The 19,330-nt window shown below is 32.8% G+C and overlaps 1 protein-coding gene across 4 annotated transcripts in view; it reads left to right on the plus strand.

Annotated features, from left to right (window-relative positions):
• Positions 1-19,330, plus strand: part of LOC144845546 (zinc finger protein basonuclin-1-like) — a 71,039-nt gene that overhangs the window by 33,644 nt on the left and 18,065 nt on the right. For all 4 annotated transcript variants that reach the window (XM_078702952.1, XM_078702954.1, XM_078702953.1 and 1 more), the window contains 9 exons: positions 6,213-6,312; positions 6,685-6,804; positions 8,295-8,497; positions 8,774-8,899; positions 9,081-9,223; positions 9,333-9,456; positions 9,888-10,052; positions 10,657-10,794; positions 19,047-19,144. In XM_078702952.1, the coding sequence (XP_078559078.1) occupies positions 6,213-6,312; positions 6,685-6,804; positions 8,295-8,497; positions 8,774-8,899; positions 9,081-9,223; positions 9,333-9,456; positions 9,888-10,052; positions 10,657-10,794; positions 19,047-19,144 (1,217 nt within the window). The remainder of the gene's footprint in view (positions 1-6,212; positions 6,313-6,684; positions 6,805-8,294; positions 8,498-8,773; positions 8,900-9,080; positions 9,224-9,332; positions 9,457-9,887; positions 10,053-10,656; positions 10,795-19,046; positions 19,145-19,330) is intronic.

Here is a 19,330-nt window from a genome sequence, read left to right on the forward strand (position 1 = left end):
CTTTCGCATGGGTTAAAAATATTTTAATTTTTTTGACGTCATCATGTCTAAAAATGTAAATAACGTGGGTCACTTATTTTCATCTTTACAGTAACTTTCAATCTGTTATAGCTCATCAGAATAAAAAGCGGTAATCATGATTAAAACGTTTTCTGGAAGCTATTGGATTGTAGATACGAATTCATGTAAACATTTTGCCAATTGGATGTTGTGACGTCATCATATGGCCAGTTGAATAAAAAAAGTCGTATTTTCATATTTTGCGTAATAGTTCATCACATTTAAAAGGGCGCGCATCTATATTTTACGTATTCAAATTTCTTCTACACGGTAATATGTTGTTGCTGAGATAATATCCTTCCGAAATTATTATTTTAGTGTTTCATTTTGATACCGTCGCCATGTTAAAAAATGGAATAAATGGCGGGTCCCGTAATTTCACCTATTCTACACTGTATGTAATATGTATACAGATTATACTGTTTATACTGTATATACTATAATATGACACAAAATTGACAGAATTCAGCACTAACAACATATCATATTCTTCAGATCAGGTCATAATGCCATAATCTTTTTCTGTGTGCAAAATTCTAACGTATGACGTGCACGTGGCGTTTGTCGTGCGGATAACTAACTCGTCAAAGTGACGAGTTTCATGTCTAGTTCTTCTTTCCTTCCTTCCTTTTTGTGAGTCGTGTTCCTCTAAAATGTGTAAACATAACATTTCATAACTTTGACAACATATGGGCATTTACGTGAAGTTGTGCACCTCCTATTTTTGAATGACGTCATAGTTGCGCAACGTGACTTATGCGCAATTTTATGAATTTCAATGATTGATCATAGATTAAAAACCAAAAGTCATTTAGTATTGACACTTTGACAAAATTTAAGTCATATCAGGGGCAAACTTTCTACGGATTAAAAATGGCATGTTTGACAAGAAGTTACGCGCGCACGCGCATTTAAAATTTCAAAATGCGCAAAATTAATTTCTAATCAACTTTTTACGCGTTTCTTGTCATTTTGAGCATGTCAAAAATTCCCACGGGCGCGCAATTTTTTATGCGCGCGGTGCGCACATAGCGTTAAAAACATATTTTTTTCTCTTGAATTATATTTTTCAAGCCTTTCCCAGTGATTTTGAAAACAATTTAGACCTTTTCCAGTTTAAATAACGCCATACGAACACGTTGAATTAGACAATTCGTGCGCGTTTTTTATGAAAAAGCTTAAAAAATCGTCAAAATTATGTCTTTTTTTAAACAGTCATAGTTTCTAAAGTAAACCGTTAACCGTTTATTTTTATTACAAAATCTAGAAGTTGATGAGTTGTAGATATCGGATCATGCATCAATAAGGCTAAAAAAACATTGTGACGTCATCGTATGGCCACACGAATGTAAAATATAGGATTTTTGTCTTTTTCGTTATTGCTCATCACATTCAATGGAGCGCATCGCGCTTATCTGTATTCCTTTTTCTCCTACATTTATATATTGTGTAGGTCAATCAACTTTCTTTAGCATGAGATAAAAATATTTTAATTTTTATGACGTCATCATGCCTAAAAATTTTAATTACGTGGGTCATTAATTTCATCTTTACAGTAAATTTTAATCTGTAATAGCTCGTAAGAATAAAATGTGATAATCACGATTAAAACGTTTTCTGGAAGCTATTGGATTGTAGATACGAATTCATGTAAACATTTTGCCAATCGGATGTTGTGACGTCATCATATGGCCAGTTGAATAAAAAAAGTCGTATTTTCATATTTTGCGTAATAGTTCATCACATTTAAAAGGGTGCGCATCTATATTTTACGTATTCAAATTTCTTCTACACGTTAATATGTTGTTCCTGAGATAATTTCCTTCTGAAATTGCTATCTAAGTGTTTCATTTTGATACCGTCGCCATGTTAAAAATTGGAATAAATGGCGGGTCCCGTAATTTCACCTATTCTACACTGTATGTAATATGTATACAGCTTATACTGTTTGCATGTATATACTATATGACACAAAATTCAGCACTAACAGCATGTCATATTCTTCAGTTCTTGTCATAATGCCATAATCTTTATCTGTGTGCAATATTCCAACGTATGACGTGCACGTGGCGTTTGTCGTGGTGCGGATAACTAACTCGTCAAAGTGACGAGTTTCATGTCTAGTTATTATCTTAAGTTGAAAATTCATTGTATTACAGTAGAAAAATCCCAAAATGATCAGATTACATTGCCATATGAAATATGTCATAACACTATTATCAGTGTTTAAGTGCTTGATTGCCATTTTTTTTTTGTAATTTCATTTTAGTTCCTTGCTGGAGTTTTGTTAAACTCTTCTTAGTTTGACAGTCGTGTTATTATTATTTTTTTACCAATATTCATTTTCATATATTTTTTTTAATTTTTAAAATAATTTCACAGTATATATATATATATATATTTAAAAAAATTATACATACTAGTATTTTCTCTGAACAGATTTTTTTTCTTTTTATATTCATTTTTACAAGATGATTATCAAACTTAAACTTCTCCCCTTTCCCAACTATTCCGACAACCGTGACGTTAATATGGCAATTCTACATGTAATATTGATCCCGACTCTAATTTCTTCACCAACAGCAACCACAGTCCCTGTGAATTTCCTGTTGACTCACTTACTGATTGCTTCTCCACTATTCATTTCAACTCTAGAAGCATCCTCAAGCACATTGATGAACTCCTTTCATCCATTAATCTGCCATTCGATATTATTGGAGTAAGTGAAACTTGGCTCAAAGTACAATAATACAAATTATACATTTGTCTCTAATCACAGAATCCAGACGGTGGAGGAGTCGCCATGTATATTCATGATACTCTGCAATTCTCCATTAGAAGTGACCTGCGCACCCACACCCTTAAGCTGCGAATCCATCTTTATTGAAATTAAACGTCCTCATCACAAAAACATTATCCTGGGTACTCAATTGAACTTGATATTGTCCTTTCCAGTTTAACTAAAGAAAATAAAATGTTTGTAGGTCTATTCTTGGAAATTCTTTAACATTGACATTCTTAAACATGAATCCGACAATACTGCCCGTCAATTCATTAACACCCTGTTTAGCAATCAAACTATCTCCCACTTATCGATAGACCATCCCGAATAACAAAATCCACAGCCTCATTATTAGATAATATTGGTGACGGGACGTTTTGCCGAACGCCATTTTGTCGACAGACTACTGACCGACAGATTATTCACCGACCAGACATATCGCCGACCAGACATTTCGCCGACAAGACATTTCGCCGACAAGACATTTCGCCAACTGGACATTTCGCCAAAAACCATTTAGCCGACAGACATTTGACCGACAGACTATTGGCCGACAAGACTCATGACGACAGGATACCGCCAATATTTAAAAATTAAATTTTGGATGTCAAATGGCCTGCTCAAGTCAATAAAGCATAAACATAAAGTCTATGCTAAATTTCTTCACCGCCCTTCTCCTGCCAATGAAATCAAATATAAACAATATTGTAATAAACTTAAATCCACTTTCAAAAATGCCAAAAGAATCTACTTCCATGATATTTTCACCAAGCAAAAAATGATATTAAGGCAACTTTGAAATCAATTAACTCTTTATTAAACCAAAAAAACCAAAACCAACACAAAAGCAATACTCCAGTCAACTGTAACGGAGTACCAACTAAAGACCCCATCATTATTTCTAAAGCATTTAATGATTTTTTTGTAGAAATCAGACCCTCCCTTGCTAACAAAATCCCTCCCAGCAATGTTTCTTTTAAAGACTTTCTTCCACAACCAAATCCGAAATCAATTTTCTTAACCCCCGTCCTAGAAGATGAGGTCATAAAAATTATGTCCTCCTTCGATAACAATAAAGCTCCTGGTACTGATGATTTCCATACTAAAGCCATTAAACATGTTATCAACCTTATCTCCCTTCCCTTGTGTCACATTTTTAATCTTGTCCTCTGCAAAGGTGTTTTTCCAAATAGGTTGAAGCTGGCCCCCATTTACAAATCTGGCCCCAAATCCAACCTTTCTAACTATCTTCCTATTTCCATCCTGTCAATCTTTTCGAAAGCCTTGGAAAGAGTTAATCTATGATAACAAATTTTCATTTATCAATAAAAATTCTCTTCAAGAGGCAATATGGCTTTAGAAAAGGACAAAACACCTCCATGGCTTTGATCGATCTCACTAACAAAATTATTCATGCTTTCGAAAATCGTCAATTTGGAATCAGACTTTTTATTGACCTTTCCATGGCTTTAGACAACATTGATCATAATATTCTACTTTTTAAGTTGTCTTTTATGGAATCCAAGGACCCGCTTTAAACGTTTTCAAAAGCTATCTCACTATTCCGCTCCTAATGCACTAAATATTTTAACTCTATTTCCAATTTTTGCCCTATCACCTGTGGCGTCCCCCAGGGCTACTTACTTGGCCCTCTCCTGTTCACCCTTTACATTAATGATATCCACCGTACCTCACACCTGCTAAATTTTTTTTATACGCTGATGACACTACAGTTTTTCATGCCAACAAAAATATTCAAACTCTTTTTGACATCTTTAATACCAACTTTATCCCCTTGTCCCAGTATTTTGCTGCCAACAAACTCTCCCTCAATCATAAAAAATGTAGCTACATCCTATTTGGAACCCCACAGTTGACTAGAGGTATTGTTGATAATAGATATTATTGATAATAATGAAATCCCCTCTGTAAGGTCTATGAAATTTCTTGGCGTACCATCGTCAACTGTCTCTCATGGAAACCCCATATCCAGGAGACTGAGATCATGGTGTCAAAGAACCTTGGGATCATTTCTAGGCTATCTTCCTTCCTCCCAACTAATATTCTCAGAACCCTTTATTGAACTCTCATTCATCCTTTAATTTGAGCTATGGTAATATTGTCTGGGCCAACACTTACCCAACAAACATCAATAAACATCAATAAACTTTCTATACTACAAAAAAAAGCTATCAGGACTATATCTGGCACTCATCCACTGTTACATTCCTCCCATTTATTCTCCAAACTTAATCTTCTCAAACTCTCGGACATTAACCTATCCCAGCATGGTGTTTTTGTTTTTTCGGCTACTCACTCACTTCTCCCTTGCCATCTTAACGACCTCCCAATAATACCGTTTATAAATATGACACCAGAACCAGCAATAACATATAATATTCCCAACCACAACACCAACTATTTTCAACAGATATTCTGGACCACTCATGTTTAACAATTTACCCCCTCAATTTCTTGTGCTGCCACCCGCTATTCATTCTATAAGAAAATAAATTACTACTAAATCGATCTGTTTGATAAGGTCGTTGTTTCATGTTCCATGACTTGCTAGATTTTATTATTCATTTTGTCTTCATATTCGCTCTATGCCCTGCAACTGTACTTTTTTTCTGTTCATTTTTTTACATCATTTTTTCAAACTGTTATCTACTGGTATTTTATTCTTTTTTTTTATTTCACTATTGTTAAATTAATTTATTAACTTTATTTGTATTTGTTTTTTTTATAATTTTCTTTATTATCTCTTGCCATTGTTTTTTTTTGTTACCTTTGTCTTTTGGACGTTAATAAATGTTCTTTGAATGAATAAATGAATGAAAAGTACATGTACTTAAGAATGAAACGCTACCAACAAATTTATTGGCTCATTTATGCTGTATTACAGCCTTTATTTCCACATATATCTCTAGCCTCTACTTTACGTTCTTACTACACCACAGCGTTTTACTCAGTGAGCCAAACCATGATTTACGAAAATCATTCTGTTCAAAGGATAGGTGTAATTAATTAAAACTTCAACGACGCTATCATTCGATACGGTTGACTGGCTGCCGAGACTAAACACTGTTTTAATTTGGCAGCATGGTATTTGTAGACCAGGCCATGGCGGTACACAACAGTGGAGGTTGCATAGTAACAACTCACGAAACATATCAAATTACTGTTATTTTTTGCCTTTTTTTAGTGTTTATCATTAAAATTCAGGAAAGTGATATATCCTATCGTGTGCTGCCCCTCAATAAACATCAGTGTGCCAAATGTGAGCATGTACCATTCAGCGGCTTCGGAGGAGTAAAATTACGCATAAAATTTAGTAGCATTAATATATAAACACTTTTTGTATATGCAGGAAAGAGATTGTACTTCCCCATTTATCTACAATAAACTGCCAAAGATGTTCTCATGCTTTCTCTGATCACAGACAACTTGAAAAAGAAGAGCAAAGAGAAGTAGGTGTTTTACTTAGCAATTAGTATCCATCTGTGGCTTTAGTTTACAATACATTAACCTGAATATGTCAATTTGTTTTAGGATGACACACTTTATGCATTCACAAGCCTAACCCTAACCCTTTATATTTGTTCTAAGAAATGTCCTAATAGGCCTATAAAATTACTTTCTAATCATATTTTTATAAAATAAAATGTATACCAGAAACTGACCTAATTTACTTAATAAATTACCCCGATCCCAACTTTCAACTGCCCTTTTCTATATATAGGAGACCAGATATGAAGACAGCAGTGCTGTTTACATATACATGTATGTTAAGTGCACCACAAAAATGCTGCGTTTTCAATTTATTATATTTTACTTTACAGAAAGAAATAGAGAATGAAAGGAAGCTAAGGTTATTGTCAATGAATAAGATAAGAATTGCTACAAAAGACATGCGACACCCAGTAGCCATGTTCACACCAGATGATATCTTGCCTGAAATGGTAATTTTATTTCTAAATGTTTTCAAACGCAAATTGGAACATGTGAACCTACAGAATGTATAATTTTAGGTATTAGGTGATTATATGGTCATTTTGAAATTTTATTTGTGGCTGAAATTTAATAACTTTTATTATTATAATAATATTAATATATATAATATAATATTGGTGTTTACCATCTGGTAGTCATAATGCAAACCTATTATCATTTCACTAATTAGTTATCCGCACCTTGGCGGATAACTCCTTGTGATTGTATGAGATCATCAACATTTTTTTTTTCTGTATTATTTTTCTTTCCACCCTAATGTCGCGTTTCCCTAAAACTGGTAAATAGAACATATCGATATTTACGCGAAGTTATGCACTTCCTATTTTTGAAAAACGTCTGAGTTGCACAACGTGACTTTCGTGCGATTTTTTCATGGCATTTTGTGCATGTAAAAAATTCCCACGCACGCAAACTTTTTTACGTGTATAGTGTGCTCGGAGTATAAAAAAAAGGTTTTTTTTCACTTGAATTATATTTTTCCAGCTATTTTTAGTAATTTTTAAAAGAAATTAAACCATTTTAACTTGAAATAACATCATATGAGCACGTTGAATTCAGAATAGACAATTTGCACACGATTTAGTTAAAAAATTACAAAATTTTTTCAAAATCATGCCTATTTTGAATCTATTATAGCTCCTTATCATATTTAATAGAGCGCATCAATCATCTTTTGTAGGAGTTACAAACTTTTTAATTTTGATGATGTCATCATGTTCAAAAGTGTGAATAATGTGGGTCACTTATTTTCATCTTTACTGTAAATTTCAGTATGTTATAGCTCCTCAGAATTAAAAGTGATACTCATGATTAAAACGTTTTCTGGAAGCTGTTGAATTCTAGATACGAATTCATGTAAAAATGTTGAATCATTGTTGTATTTTCATATTTTGCATCATAGTTCATCACATTTAAAAGAGCGTGCATATATTCTACATGTCCAAATTTAATAATAATTAATTTCCTTCCAAAATTGCTATCTTCGTGTTTCATTTTGATGAAGTCATCGTGTTAAAAATTGAAATAAAAGACGGGTCCCATAATTTTACCTATGCTAAACTGTATTTTCTTCAGGTCATAATTGCATAATCTTTTTTCTGTGCGCAATATTCTAACGTATGACATGCACATGGAGTTTGTCGTGCTGATAACTAACTCGTCAAAATGAAGAGTTCAAATCTAATTATTATTATTGGAAAATATCAGTGAATCCTGTGTACTGTAACTATTACTAGTGTTACTAATATTTTTACCACCTAATGAAATTTAATATTGATATAAAGTTCTGATATATTAGTTCTGAACAGAAATGTTGAGTTTCTCAATGTTTCGATCAATATACTTTGATCGTCTTCAGGAGTGAAATCATGTTTACTAATTTATTTGAGTTAGAAAAGTTTTTGTTTTTATTCTTTACCTTTTTTTGTTCTGCATGCAGTTTGCTTTTGCTAGGGTTTTGGAAAATGAAGAAAATAAGACAATCTTGAAAATTAATTTTGCCGCCATTGGGGCACCTCAATCTAAGGTCGAGACAATCAAGGAAATCAAGCGTAAAAGAACCAATTCTGGGAAATTCCTGGATGCAGTGAAAAACAAATTGAAAAAGAGAAAGTTGGTGAATACTTCAGATGAAAATGAAAGGTAGCATTTTTCACTATTTTGGATGAGTAAGCCTTGTCTAGACTATCGAACTAGTTTGATAAAAAGAAAGTGTGATGTGCCCAAATATTGTTTTGATATGACATCATTGTGTCGATATATGGGCATATCATGTTTTTTGTCACATAAAGTTTAGACAGAGCTTTAGTAGTATGTTCATTTGATTAAGTAGTTTAAAATGTGTGCTACATTTGTATTACTAAAACGTTTGTTTTCTAGAAATTAATATATATGACTAAAACTATGTTGTCTTTTCAGTGATGAATTGAAATCAGAGGAATCTGCAAATTGTTCAGATTGTGAATCTTCCTTTACTAAATTCAAGAATAAATTTAAGCGCAAATCAGAAGAGCTTCATGACGCACCTGACATAGTTTGCAATAGGTGATTGGTCACATTCATGGCATTTATTTATCAAAACATAAGATAAAAAAATGATAGGGAACTTAACTAGACGATAGAACATCTTTTTATAGATAATGTATTTACTGCAAACAAAGAAATAATGAATTTCAGTACTGTAGCTTTGAGGTTAATTTACCTACTTTGTACTTATTTTTTTAAGCATTCATGATTTTTTAAAACGACCTACAACTCTTGAAGAACAAACATCATCTGTAATAAATGACTTAATGGATTCTACAAAGGAAATTAGTATTGAACTGACTAAAAGTGATGTTAATGCTCTAGCATGGGGAAAGTCTGTGGGTGAGTAACCTCCCACCACCCTGATTGGTTGGTTGGTTGATTGTTGATCAATGCATACATCTTGGTCAAACAATTAAAATAACTGACCAGCTCCATTTCCCTCTTACAGATGATACTAATACCTTACTTGCTGTAGGATTTCAAGATGGTAGCCTGATGATTTATACAGTTTCTGTTGGTATGGCAACGAAATTGGACAAGTATCACTATGATGGCATGGAACCTATTTCAAAGTAATCTTTATCACCATAATGTTGACCTGTTTGTCCTAAACATATTTATTATGTTCGAAAAATGTTTGTATCTGGTTTTATATTTATACATTTCTTTACGTTAAACCAGTAATATACGAATGTGTGAGATGTTTGGATTTGTTATCAACAAATCTTCATCTGGTGGTGACTGGATGTTAGTGGTTGCTAGGAGTAGCTTTGCTAGTTGTAGAGCAGCGCCCCCTATTGGCAAACCCAGTCCAAGATTTGTTGACAACAAGTCAAAATGTTGCACATGTACGTATCTAGTTCACTGGTTTAAATTAAGAAGTGTATACAATACAATATATATTGTGTTCATAATTCACCATTATGCTAAATATATGAACCTAGCTAGTGGTTTAATCTACTCATGTACCATATTAAACCGATTCATTTTATCTTTGTTGTAGATTGTTGTGGATACAACACTCTAATACAAGGTTTGTAGCAGTTGGTCACATCAATGGCCAAGTGAGCCTTATGAAAGTTACAGATTATGGTACATCAAAATCATGTGTGCTACAAAATGAGAATAAGAAGAAGGTGACCGCTATTGCTGAATCTCCATCAGGATGGTAAATACAGATCTTTATAGGCCAGTTGTCTTGTAAAGGCAACTTCTGAAACTGGACTCCCTGAAATTAGCTATCTGCACCTTGTTAATCTTAATGTTACAAAAATTTAACATTTCACCTTTTAGAAGAAGCAGATTTTTAGGCCAGCGGTAGTGTTTGGTTTTAGGAAAATTGACTGTACTGTCAATAAAATTTGTCCTAAACATATTTGTTGTACTTGTACCATACAGTAGTTAGTTTACAATTTTAATAATTATACTGTAGCTGTATTATTTTGCATTGATTTTATTAAAGGAAGTTTTTTAGATGGATTTATGCATACAAGTAAACGATTCAACTGTATTATAGGCAGAAGAAAGTGTTTTATAAGCATGAATGAGTGGTCTCCACTAGGATGCAATGCAAGTAATTGCTGTCACTTGTGATACTGTATTACAAGTGATAGAGCATTCATGTGTTATTGGTTTAATTACTTATATATCCTAGTGCGAAACAAACTTACAGTGCTTTTACCACTTTGTGTTGATGTTCAGTGTTTGGACATGCACTATACTGTACTGTATATGCGTACACACACAAGTAAAAAAATCACCTTTTATTTTAGCTGTATATGTGTTGGTCAGCAAGATGGCAGCATTTCATTCTACTTGATTGACTATAATGAAGCCAAACCAAAGCTACTTTCAGCATCTAGTATATCTTATGGTGCTGTACAAAGCATAGCCTGGCATCCAACTAAAAAGTAAGAATATGGAATTTTCATTGAAACACATAAACCTTAACTTCAACGCTGACATACAACACATTAGCGCATACCTATTACCAGAAGCATAAATTAAGAACCTAATTTCTAAAATTTAATGCCAAATAAAAATGTTATATTTTCTTGATATATTGCAAAAATAATGATGAAAAAAAAAAAGTTCTAGTTTTGTTTCAATTATCAAAATAAAGAATTCTAACTAACTAATTGTTATTACAATACAATGGTTTTGGCTGTTCTTCGATACATTAGGCATCTTTCATCTTTAATCAAAACTAGATTTGAACTCGTCACTTGACGAGTTCGGGTTATCCATGCAAATGCACATACGTTAAAATATGAACAATGACAATTATTATGGAATACTGTATCATATCATATCATATCATTTATTTCGCCAATATACAGTACAGTACAAAGTAAGACATAAAAAAAACATTACAAAAGTAAATCAATGAGGCCGGGTTACCTAAAAGTTATAAATAAAAATAACCGTCGAGAGGCTCTCCACATCGAAATACTTACATAAAATGAATAACACACAAAAAAAAACATGAATTCCTATAAAATTGAGATAAAACTATAACATTTCTGCAATTGATTTATATAAAATATTGTTAATTTAAATAGATAGAATTAAGAAAATATCTTTAAAATACACATATATACATGTGCAGTTTAAAACAGATTGTGAAATACTGTACACTGTATATGTTATATACAGTGTAGTGTAGATGAAATTACGAGACCCATCTTGTAATTCAATTTTTAACATGATGACGTCATCAATCAATTATCTAAACAATTACATTAATGAAAATTTGAAGAATTTTGGGCGCGAAAAAGCGAGATGTGCACTACTTTAAACGGTATGAATTTTTACAAAAGAGATGAAAATCAGACTTTTTGAATTCAACTGGCCATATGATGTCATGATATCCAATAGACAAAATTAACTAGTACGAAAGAGAAAAAAAATCCTAATTTTAAAATTTGAGTGGCCATACGGTAGATACAAATTTTACATGAATTAATATCTACAACTAATCAGCTTCCAAAGTACATTAAAAAAAATGTTCCCCCCCCCCACTCCCTTTGTAATATATATATATATATATATTATGCATCCATTTACATATGATTTTATCAACGATTTTTCTTTTCAATGAAAAGGGGGAAAAAATCAACATTAAAAATTGTTAAATCTTCAATTATTGTTGTTGAAGTTGAACCTTCTTCAACGATCGTTAAAACTGACCGATCAAATGGTTCATAAATTACGTCATCATAGTTTGTGAAAAAATATGTACGCGCTGACAATTCTTTACAACGCGACAATGTTTTTTACCTTTTTTTGTACTCTTTTGAAGTCTGATATTTCAAAATAACAAGTGTAAGTAAAACTAAATTATAATATAAAGCCTAAATTAAGATATCAGCGAAAACATGTCCTAGACTGGGTTGAAGCATCAAAACCCGTAACTTTTTCAATTTTCACACGGCTCCGGCTGTGCATAACCGGCTCTGGATTCGCAAAACTTGACGTCCATGTGTCCCAGCAACGCTCGAAAAGAACCAAGAAACCATTAACGATCGTGTAAAAATGTATAAATATTTGCGGTCCGGCTCGATCATCGTTATCGTTATTTATTTTCAACTTTAACGATTTAAAAATTCAACGCAAACTCGTCGTATTGTTTTGTCGACAGGAAAACAGGCTTTAGGCTATTGGCGCAAAAAAAAGCCAGTTTTTTATATTAAATATGGTCTATAAAACCCACTATATTCAGATAATTATATGACAAGAATCGACTGACCAAAACGCCACATATGCTATCTCCGGACGTCTAGACGATTATTTCCCCATATCGGCCCCCCTCTTTATCAAAATCCTAGATCCACCCCTGCTATAACCGATGAAAAATAGGTATATTTTTGCACACATTTTCATTAAATTACCAATTTTTTAGCACACGATTATTAAAGTTTAATGTGCATGTGCATCGGTATTTTGCAATTAAAGTTTATCAAAATGAATAAAATCTACTACAGAAGGTATGAAAAACAAAAATCAATTGCAAAAACCATTTTTCTACGCTTTGTATGAGCTGTGCGCAAGCTAACATCTGTAGCCCACGAAGACTCGGATATAGAATCGGCTTAGTCCTTTTCTCATTTGACTATTATTCCCTTTAAGTAATATCTTCCACTAACTGTATCAATTATTGCCTTTTTATATGGTACTCATTATTTTTGTTATTTTATGTTTTCGATCCGTACATCATTTGAGGCTAATTATTTGGCATTCTTTAATGAACCTTATTACTGATGACGATACATTTGAGGCTCCCATTAATAGCCTAGACAATTATATCGCCCCTACTAAGTTCTCTGAAAAATTTACTGGTATTATGTCACACTCTTTGTCTGTTCTAAATTTTAACATCAGATCACTGAAAAAGAATAGGGGAATTTGAACAAGTTCTTTAATAATAATTTGGGAAATTTTAAAATTATAGGTCTTACTCTTACTGAAGTTTGGAACATTCAAAATCCAGATCTCTTTAATTTGAACTCATACTTATTTGAATACCAATGCAGAGAACATGGTAGGTGTGGTGGAGTAGGCATTGAAATTTGGGCTAGTACATTTGAATCTTACTTAAATCCTGTTTTAATCTTATAAAAAATGATCGTTAGATGTATTACATTTTCAAGTTTTAGGGCACATTCTTCTCCTTCGTTTTATGAACTTAAAATTGTAGATGTTTATAAACTACATAGATTACATGTTCTCAAATTTATTTCAGATAAATTTTATAACCGAAACTCCTCATACGCTAACTGATTATTTTTCATCTATTGGACACTCTCATAGTACAAGATTTAAGAGCAGTTGTCTATAATATTGACCTTTAGGTGGCCATAGTAAAGAAAAATAGATTTTCTATAAAATTTGCACAATGAAAGAGGGTTGGTTAAAACATGCACAGATAAAATCATTTTTGATATCTGTATCTTGTTGCCATAGTAACGGCCATTTTAAAAATTACAGCATTTTCTTGTAATTTTTCCTATTATTTCACTGTCAAATAAGGTAAACGTTGATTTCAATAACTCTTACACAGATTGTTGAAATTTAATATAATTTTTAATACAAGATGATGAAAGACTTATAAACAAACTGAAAGAAAAAAATTGTTGGTCGGTCATGAGAATGGATGGTACCATTTATTTTCAATAGAGGTGTTTTTACATTTTTAAAAAAATCCAATTTTGGCCAAAGTTTGGAGCTTCACAACGTCTATGGTAACGCTTGAATTGCTTTGTTCTTGATTATATATATTCTATGGCCCTTGTGTGAATGGATAAAAGACAAAAAACTTTGGGGATACATTTTTGTTATACTGATGTTGTCACAAAAGTTTATATTTTTTCTGATTTCAGGATATGTTATTTGTAAAGTAATGGCATAACATTTGAACTGAATTCAAGTTGAATCAAATATTAAAATATTAGAGTAGAAAATACTCTATACATTGATATAAAGAATTAAATGTTTGAACAAGAAAAACTGTACTTATGGCTATTTTTTATCAAACCCTACCCAAAATTGATTAATAATCTAGAACTCAGTGTTTTGTTAACTTGTGTACGTACATATTCATAGCTATAAACATGTGCATAACGATGCTTAAATGAATCAGAGTAGGCCTATCATATATTATATATATGAGAATTTTAGATATATTAGTCATATCTTAAATATAATATTTACATGTTTTAGATACGGAAATGTTTATTATTTAAAGATGTATTGTCCCCCTGAAATTTTTTTTTTTTGTTGATTATGCCATTTTAATATCATATAATAGTTATCCACTTTGACCAAAACTTGGATCGAAGAAAAAAAATTATTTACCTGAAAAAACTGTAATTTAAAGCAAAAAATAGTCAAATTGGCTGCCAGCCAATGGATTTTTGGTTGAATTTAACCATTTATTTTGTCATTTTAGTGAAAACATAATTTTTTCTTTGTTTTTTTTTCTACGCAATTGATTAACTTGATTAAAACTACAAAATAACCCATTCAAAGTCTGATGTACTTAATCTTCATGTTTTTGGAGGACAATACATCTTTAAAAAAACATAACCTTATGTGACATCATTAATTATCTAATTACAACTTACATCAAAATAAAGAGACATTGCTTTATACATTGATACCAAAAATTATGAGCAAGGAAAACTGCACTTACAGATATTTGTGTTCCATACCCCAAAATTGTCCAAAACTGTGGAACTGATTGGTATCTATATAAATTTACGTAAGGGCAAAAATCGGTAAATCGCTGTTATTTCTAGAATGTTTACTCGATGGTATATGAAGTTGGTTCGTACTTTCGGTACTGATTTTAACCACCTGATGTAACCCTGTTTACTAATTAAATTGAGTTAGATAATTAGTTATTGACGATTAAAACGAATTTAGGTTCAACGATTTGCCCCAAATAGGGCTCTTTTCTGATTGTGGTATATACACTGTCTAATGGATGTCAATTTGAAAAATACCCGCACACAATAATACGAGGACACTTCGCATTTTCCTATCTCCTCCTACGATAATTGTTTTTAATAGCTGAAAACCGGTTGAACAGTTCGAGTACAGCATCATAATGTTGAAGACAGGCCGATTTTCTTTAAAAAATGCTATTTTGATACATTTAATATACGATTATACAAATGTATTGATTTGCGATGAATGGAACATCCAAGTGTCTATTCCCTCAGGCGTCGTAAAGGCAAGTACTGTATATCATAACAGAAATTCGATCCATTTTTTTTTCAATCTGTGCTGCAGAGGTTGGATATATATTTTTTTTTAACGGATAATGAGCTAGCGTTTTCAGTCGACGTATATTATGTATAAATCTTTATTATTGCAGTTAAACCACCCACATCATCACCCTTCCCTCACTGGCATGAGTAGCGTTGTAAAGCCAGTAGAGGATAGGCCTACGGTGGTACGAAGGATCAACAACAACTTTGGTGGGTAGGGTAGGAACCAACTTAAGTATGAATTGGCTCTAGAAACAATTGAAAACCATTAGGCCTACTAATTAAGTTGAGTTAGATAATTTAATATTTATTAACGATTAAATCGAATTTATGATTTGAGGTGGGTTTCACAAATTGTTTAACATTATATATAAACATACGTCGTAGTGTATCGTTACATGTACTGTACTATTTCAATCGACTACGACGGTGATAGTTTCAACAAAGTATTACATCGCAATGTTTTAATGTGTTTAGTGGTATATTATTTGTAAAACATGAAAACAATTAATATTTTGTTACAAAATAAAGAATATATTTAAAAATTGTTCCTCTTTGCACCCATCCTCTTCCCCATCCCTCAACCATAATGTTACATACAAAACACAAATTAAGTTTGTTTAAATTTGACTTAAACAATTGGTCTCATTTTGTGACAAGTTTCTCTTTCGGAAGTAATTCCCAGGGTGCTAATTTTAGTTGAGTACATAAATCACAGCGTCTATTTATTCGTTCCTGTAAACGACATGTATTATTGTCCTGCATTATTGTACATTTGAAATTGCCAGTTTTTTAACGCTGAAATTATTATGTATTCGAGAACCATCTGTGGGCACGACCTAGATGGTACGCGAGCGAAGCGAGCGTACCATCTAGTAATTAGAAATGCGTTAAAATCCCACCTTAGGGATAAGAATATTTAATGTTAACATCGATTTTTGTGTTCACTGGATATAGGCATTTAAAGATACCAAAAAATGTATGTAGTGTAGACCTCTAATATCCCATGTACTGTATTTTGTTGCTTGTAACCCGTTTTTTCCTTCACTACTTTAATGCTCAAACTTGTGGCCATGTCAAGAACTTAATCACAAGATGTTGAGGTGTCTCTTGATTTTGTTAATCTTCCTCTGGCCAACAGAATAGACCACTTTCATTAGTCTAGTGTGCAAGGCTATCAAACAACTTAAAGGGGGGTTCCGGGTTTAAAATGAATAGTAAAAAATGTAAAATATATTTGTTTGTCTCTTGAACGGTAAAAGTTTCAATTTATAAAAGCGCTCAGTGAAGCAGAACGAAGGCTGTGAAATGAGGCCAGATTACAAGTGCAGCTACGGCGATATGACACTGTGTTACAGAATAGGAAATTCGTAAAATGGTCAATCTTCCGACGACTCGTTATCATTAACCATATCAATTACTTTTGTAAAATTATACTTATCTGATGTAATTTTAGTCGGTCTTCCCATTTATGAAGTCAATTTTCTATGAAAATTTATCAAAACAGTGAAAACTTAGATATGTTTGCACTTTACGTTTGCCGATTTTCGCACTGACTTAGGGAAAGCCTTCAAAATCAATGAAGCGTAACGTATACATTCCTGCTGAGCGAGGAGAGCGAGACGACGATACACGTGCTCTCTCTGGCCATGCTTGGCATCGTCACGTGATAAGCAGATACAGTATACAATACCAAACTGGTCGGGTCGAGTATACCCCGTCTATAATCACAACATGAACGATGTACAGTATTTGATTGAAGGTCGACTCGACCTACCGGAATGGTATAGATAACATAGCTCGAATGAGAGAGTTGGAATATTTGTAAACATAAGTATTGCTAATTTTAACAAGTGTAGCCTATAGTAAAAGGCCTGGTAGTATCAATTCGCATAGGGTCTACTACACTAGCTAGCTCAATTTTTAACTGGGCCGGATCGGCCAGGTCTCCTTCCTACTACCTGGTCTACTTGCTTGATGCAGTATCCGCTTTTTTGGAGAGTAAACTAGGCCTATTTTAGGCCTACTTAGACGATCGGGACACCATACGTGCGGACGGCGATCGGACCTTGTTTTGCCTCAATATTTACAGCCGATTTTGTAAAACGTTTTAGGTTTAGATTGTTTAGGAGTTTGGTTGATAGGATGGATTTGGATCCACTGAGTTTTGTTATTTATGGGCCAATCGTTTAGTAGTAGGCTAGCTAGGCCCATGATGGGCCCCAATGTTTTAAAAAGCCATCGTGGCATGGAATCCCTAGTCAGAATGGCTCTCACCCATGACAAAAACTGATTTAGGCTAGGCCTAGCCTAGTACTTGAAGCCGATAATACGATCTGAACTATTCGAGGTATAAAAATAGTATAACTGTATACAATCTATATATAATCTGTACTAAATTTTGTATTTCATTAAATGTCAAATAAATATATGCTACTACTGTTATTATTACACTTTAGGCCTAGCTTAGAAAATCTACAAAAAATGTATTTCACAATGATCGGGTGGTCGTCGTTTGACAGGGGAGAGAGATGTAAATTAGTTGACAAACACAACGTACATGACGTCGCGAGTTTGGAATCCACTGATGACGTGATTTTGTGAATATCTCATGAATATTAATGAGCTTCCCTAAGCTGCTGAAAAACAGACTTTCCATGAATTTACCCTAAAATGTATATGAAATTTAATTTTTTAAATTTCTCGTTATTACTTCTTCATTCTGACATGTCTATATTGTTATAATATTTTTTATTTAATAAATAAACGATATTTAAAAGCAATTTTAAACCCAGAATCCCCCTTTAATAGCCTTGGTCTGTGTCCCTTCTAGGTGACATTTTCTTTGAAGGAGGCCTAGCTGTGAGGCCTAACTATAAAAGTACATGCAGGCTGTGCAATGTTTAAATAAAGTGTTATAAATAAAAAATGTATGTTTTTTTTGCTTGTATTTTCCATCAATAAAAATAGTCGCTGCTCTTAGGGGGAATACACGTGTGTGGCTTGTCTCACAGCCTTGGCTTTATGGTTTGTTGTTAAATTGCGCCCTCAATGTAAGAAAATAACACTATTTGTGTAATAAATTACTAAAAATGATATGTCATCGGTCATTTTATGCGTAAAATCAGGGTACGTAAAACAGAGGTTCTACTGTAAAGTAACTTAACACTATCTCAAATACCATTGATTGACATAATCCACAAATTTACACATTTTTAAAAGATTTTGACGGTATGCAGTAATAAAAACAATATTACAAATAGAAAAGTCGTTGCTTTGTATGTTATCAATTAAGGTATTTTTTACATGATAGATGATACTTATTTGACGTGTTATATTAGCAAAGTAGAACTACTACTTTAAAATAGGTGTGATTCTTGATTTCATTACAGTATTGTAATAGCTGCTGGTGAGGATGATAATATTACTGTGTTCTACATGGAGACGTTGACTGACCGCAAAAGAGACAGGAGAACAATCATGCATTATCGTAAGTGCCTCTTGAATATATCACATTATAACACACCTGATTGTATTCTTGCAATTTGTTATATCTAATGACTGATCGCATTAGAAAACTCCATCTATAACTGTTCTTCTCCGTGTCTAACATTGGAGCACTGTCTTTATTAATGACCTAGCTACCCGGCCTAACAGTCGTAATGAACAATGAATA

This window comes from Antedon bifida, chromosome 6 (genome assembly GCF_963402885.1).
Source record: "Antedon bifida chromosome 6, ecAntBifi1.1, whole genome shotgun sequence".
In the NCBI taxonomy this organism is placed as follows: domain Eukaryota; kingdom Metazoa; phylum Echinodermata; class Crinoidea; order Comatulida; family Antedonidae; genus Antedon; species Antedon bifida.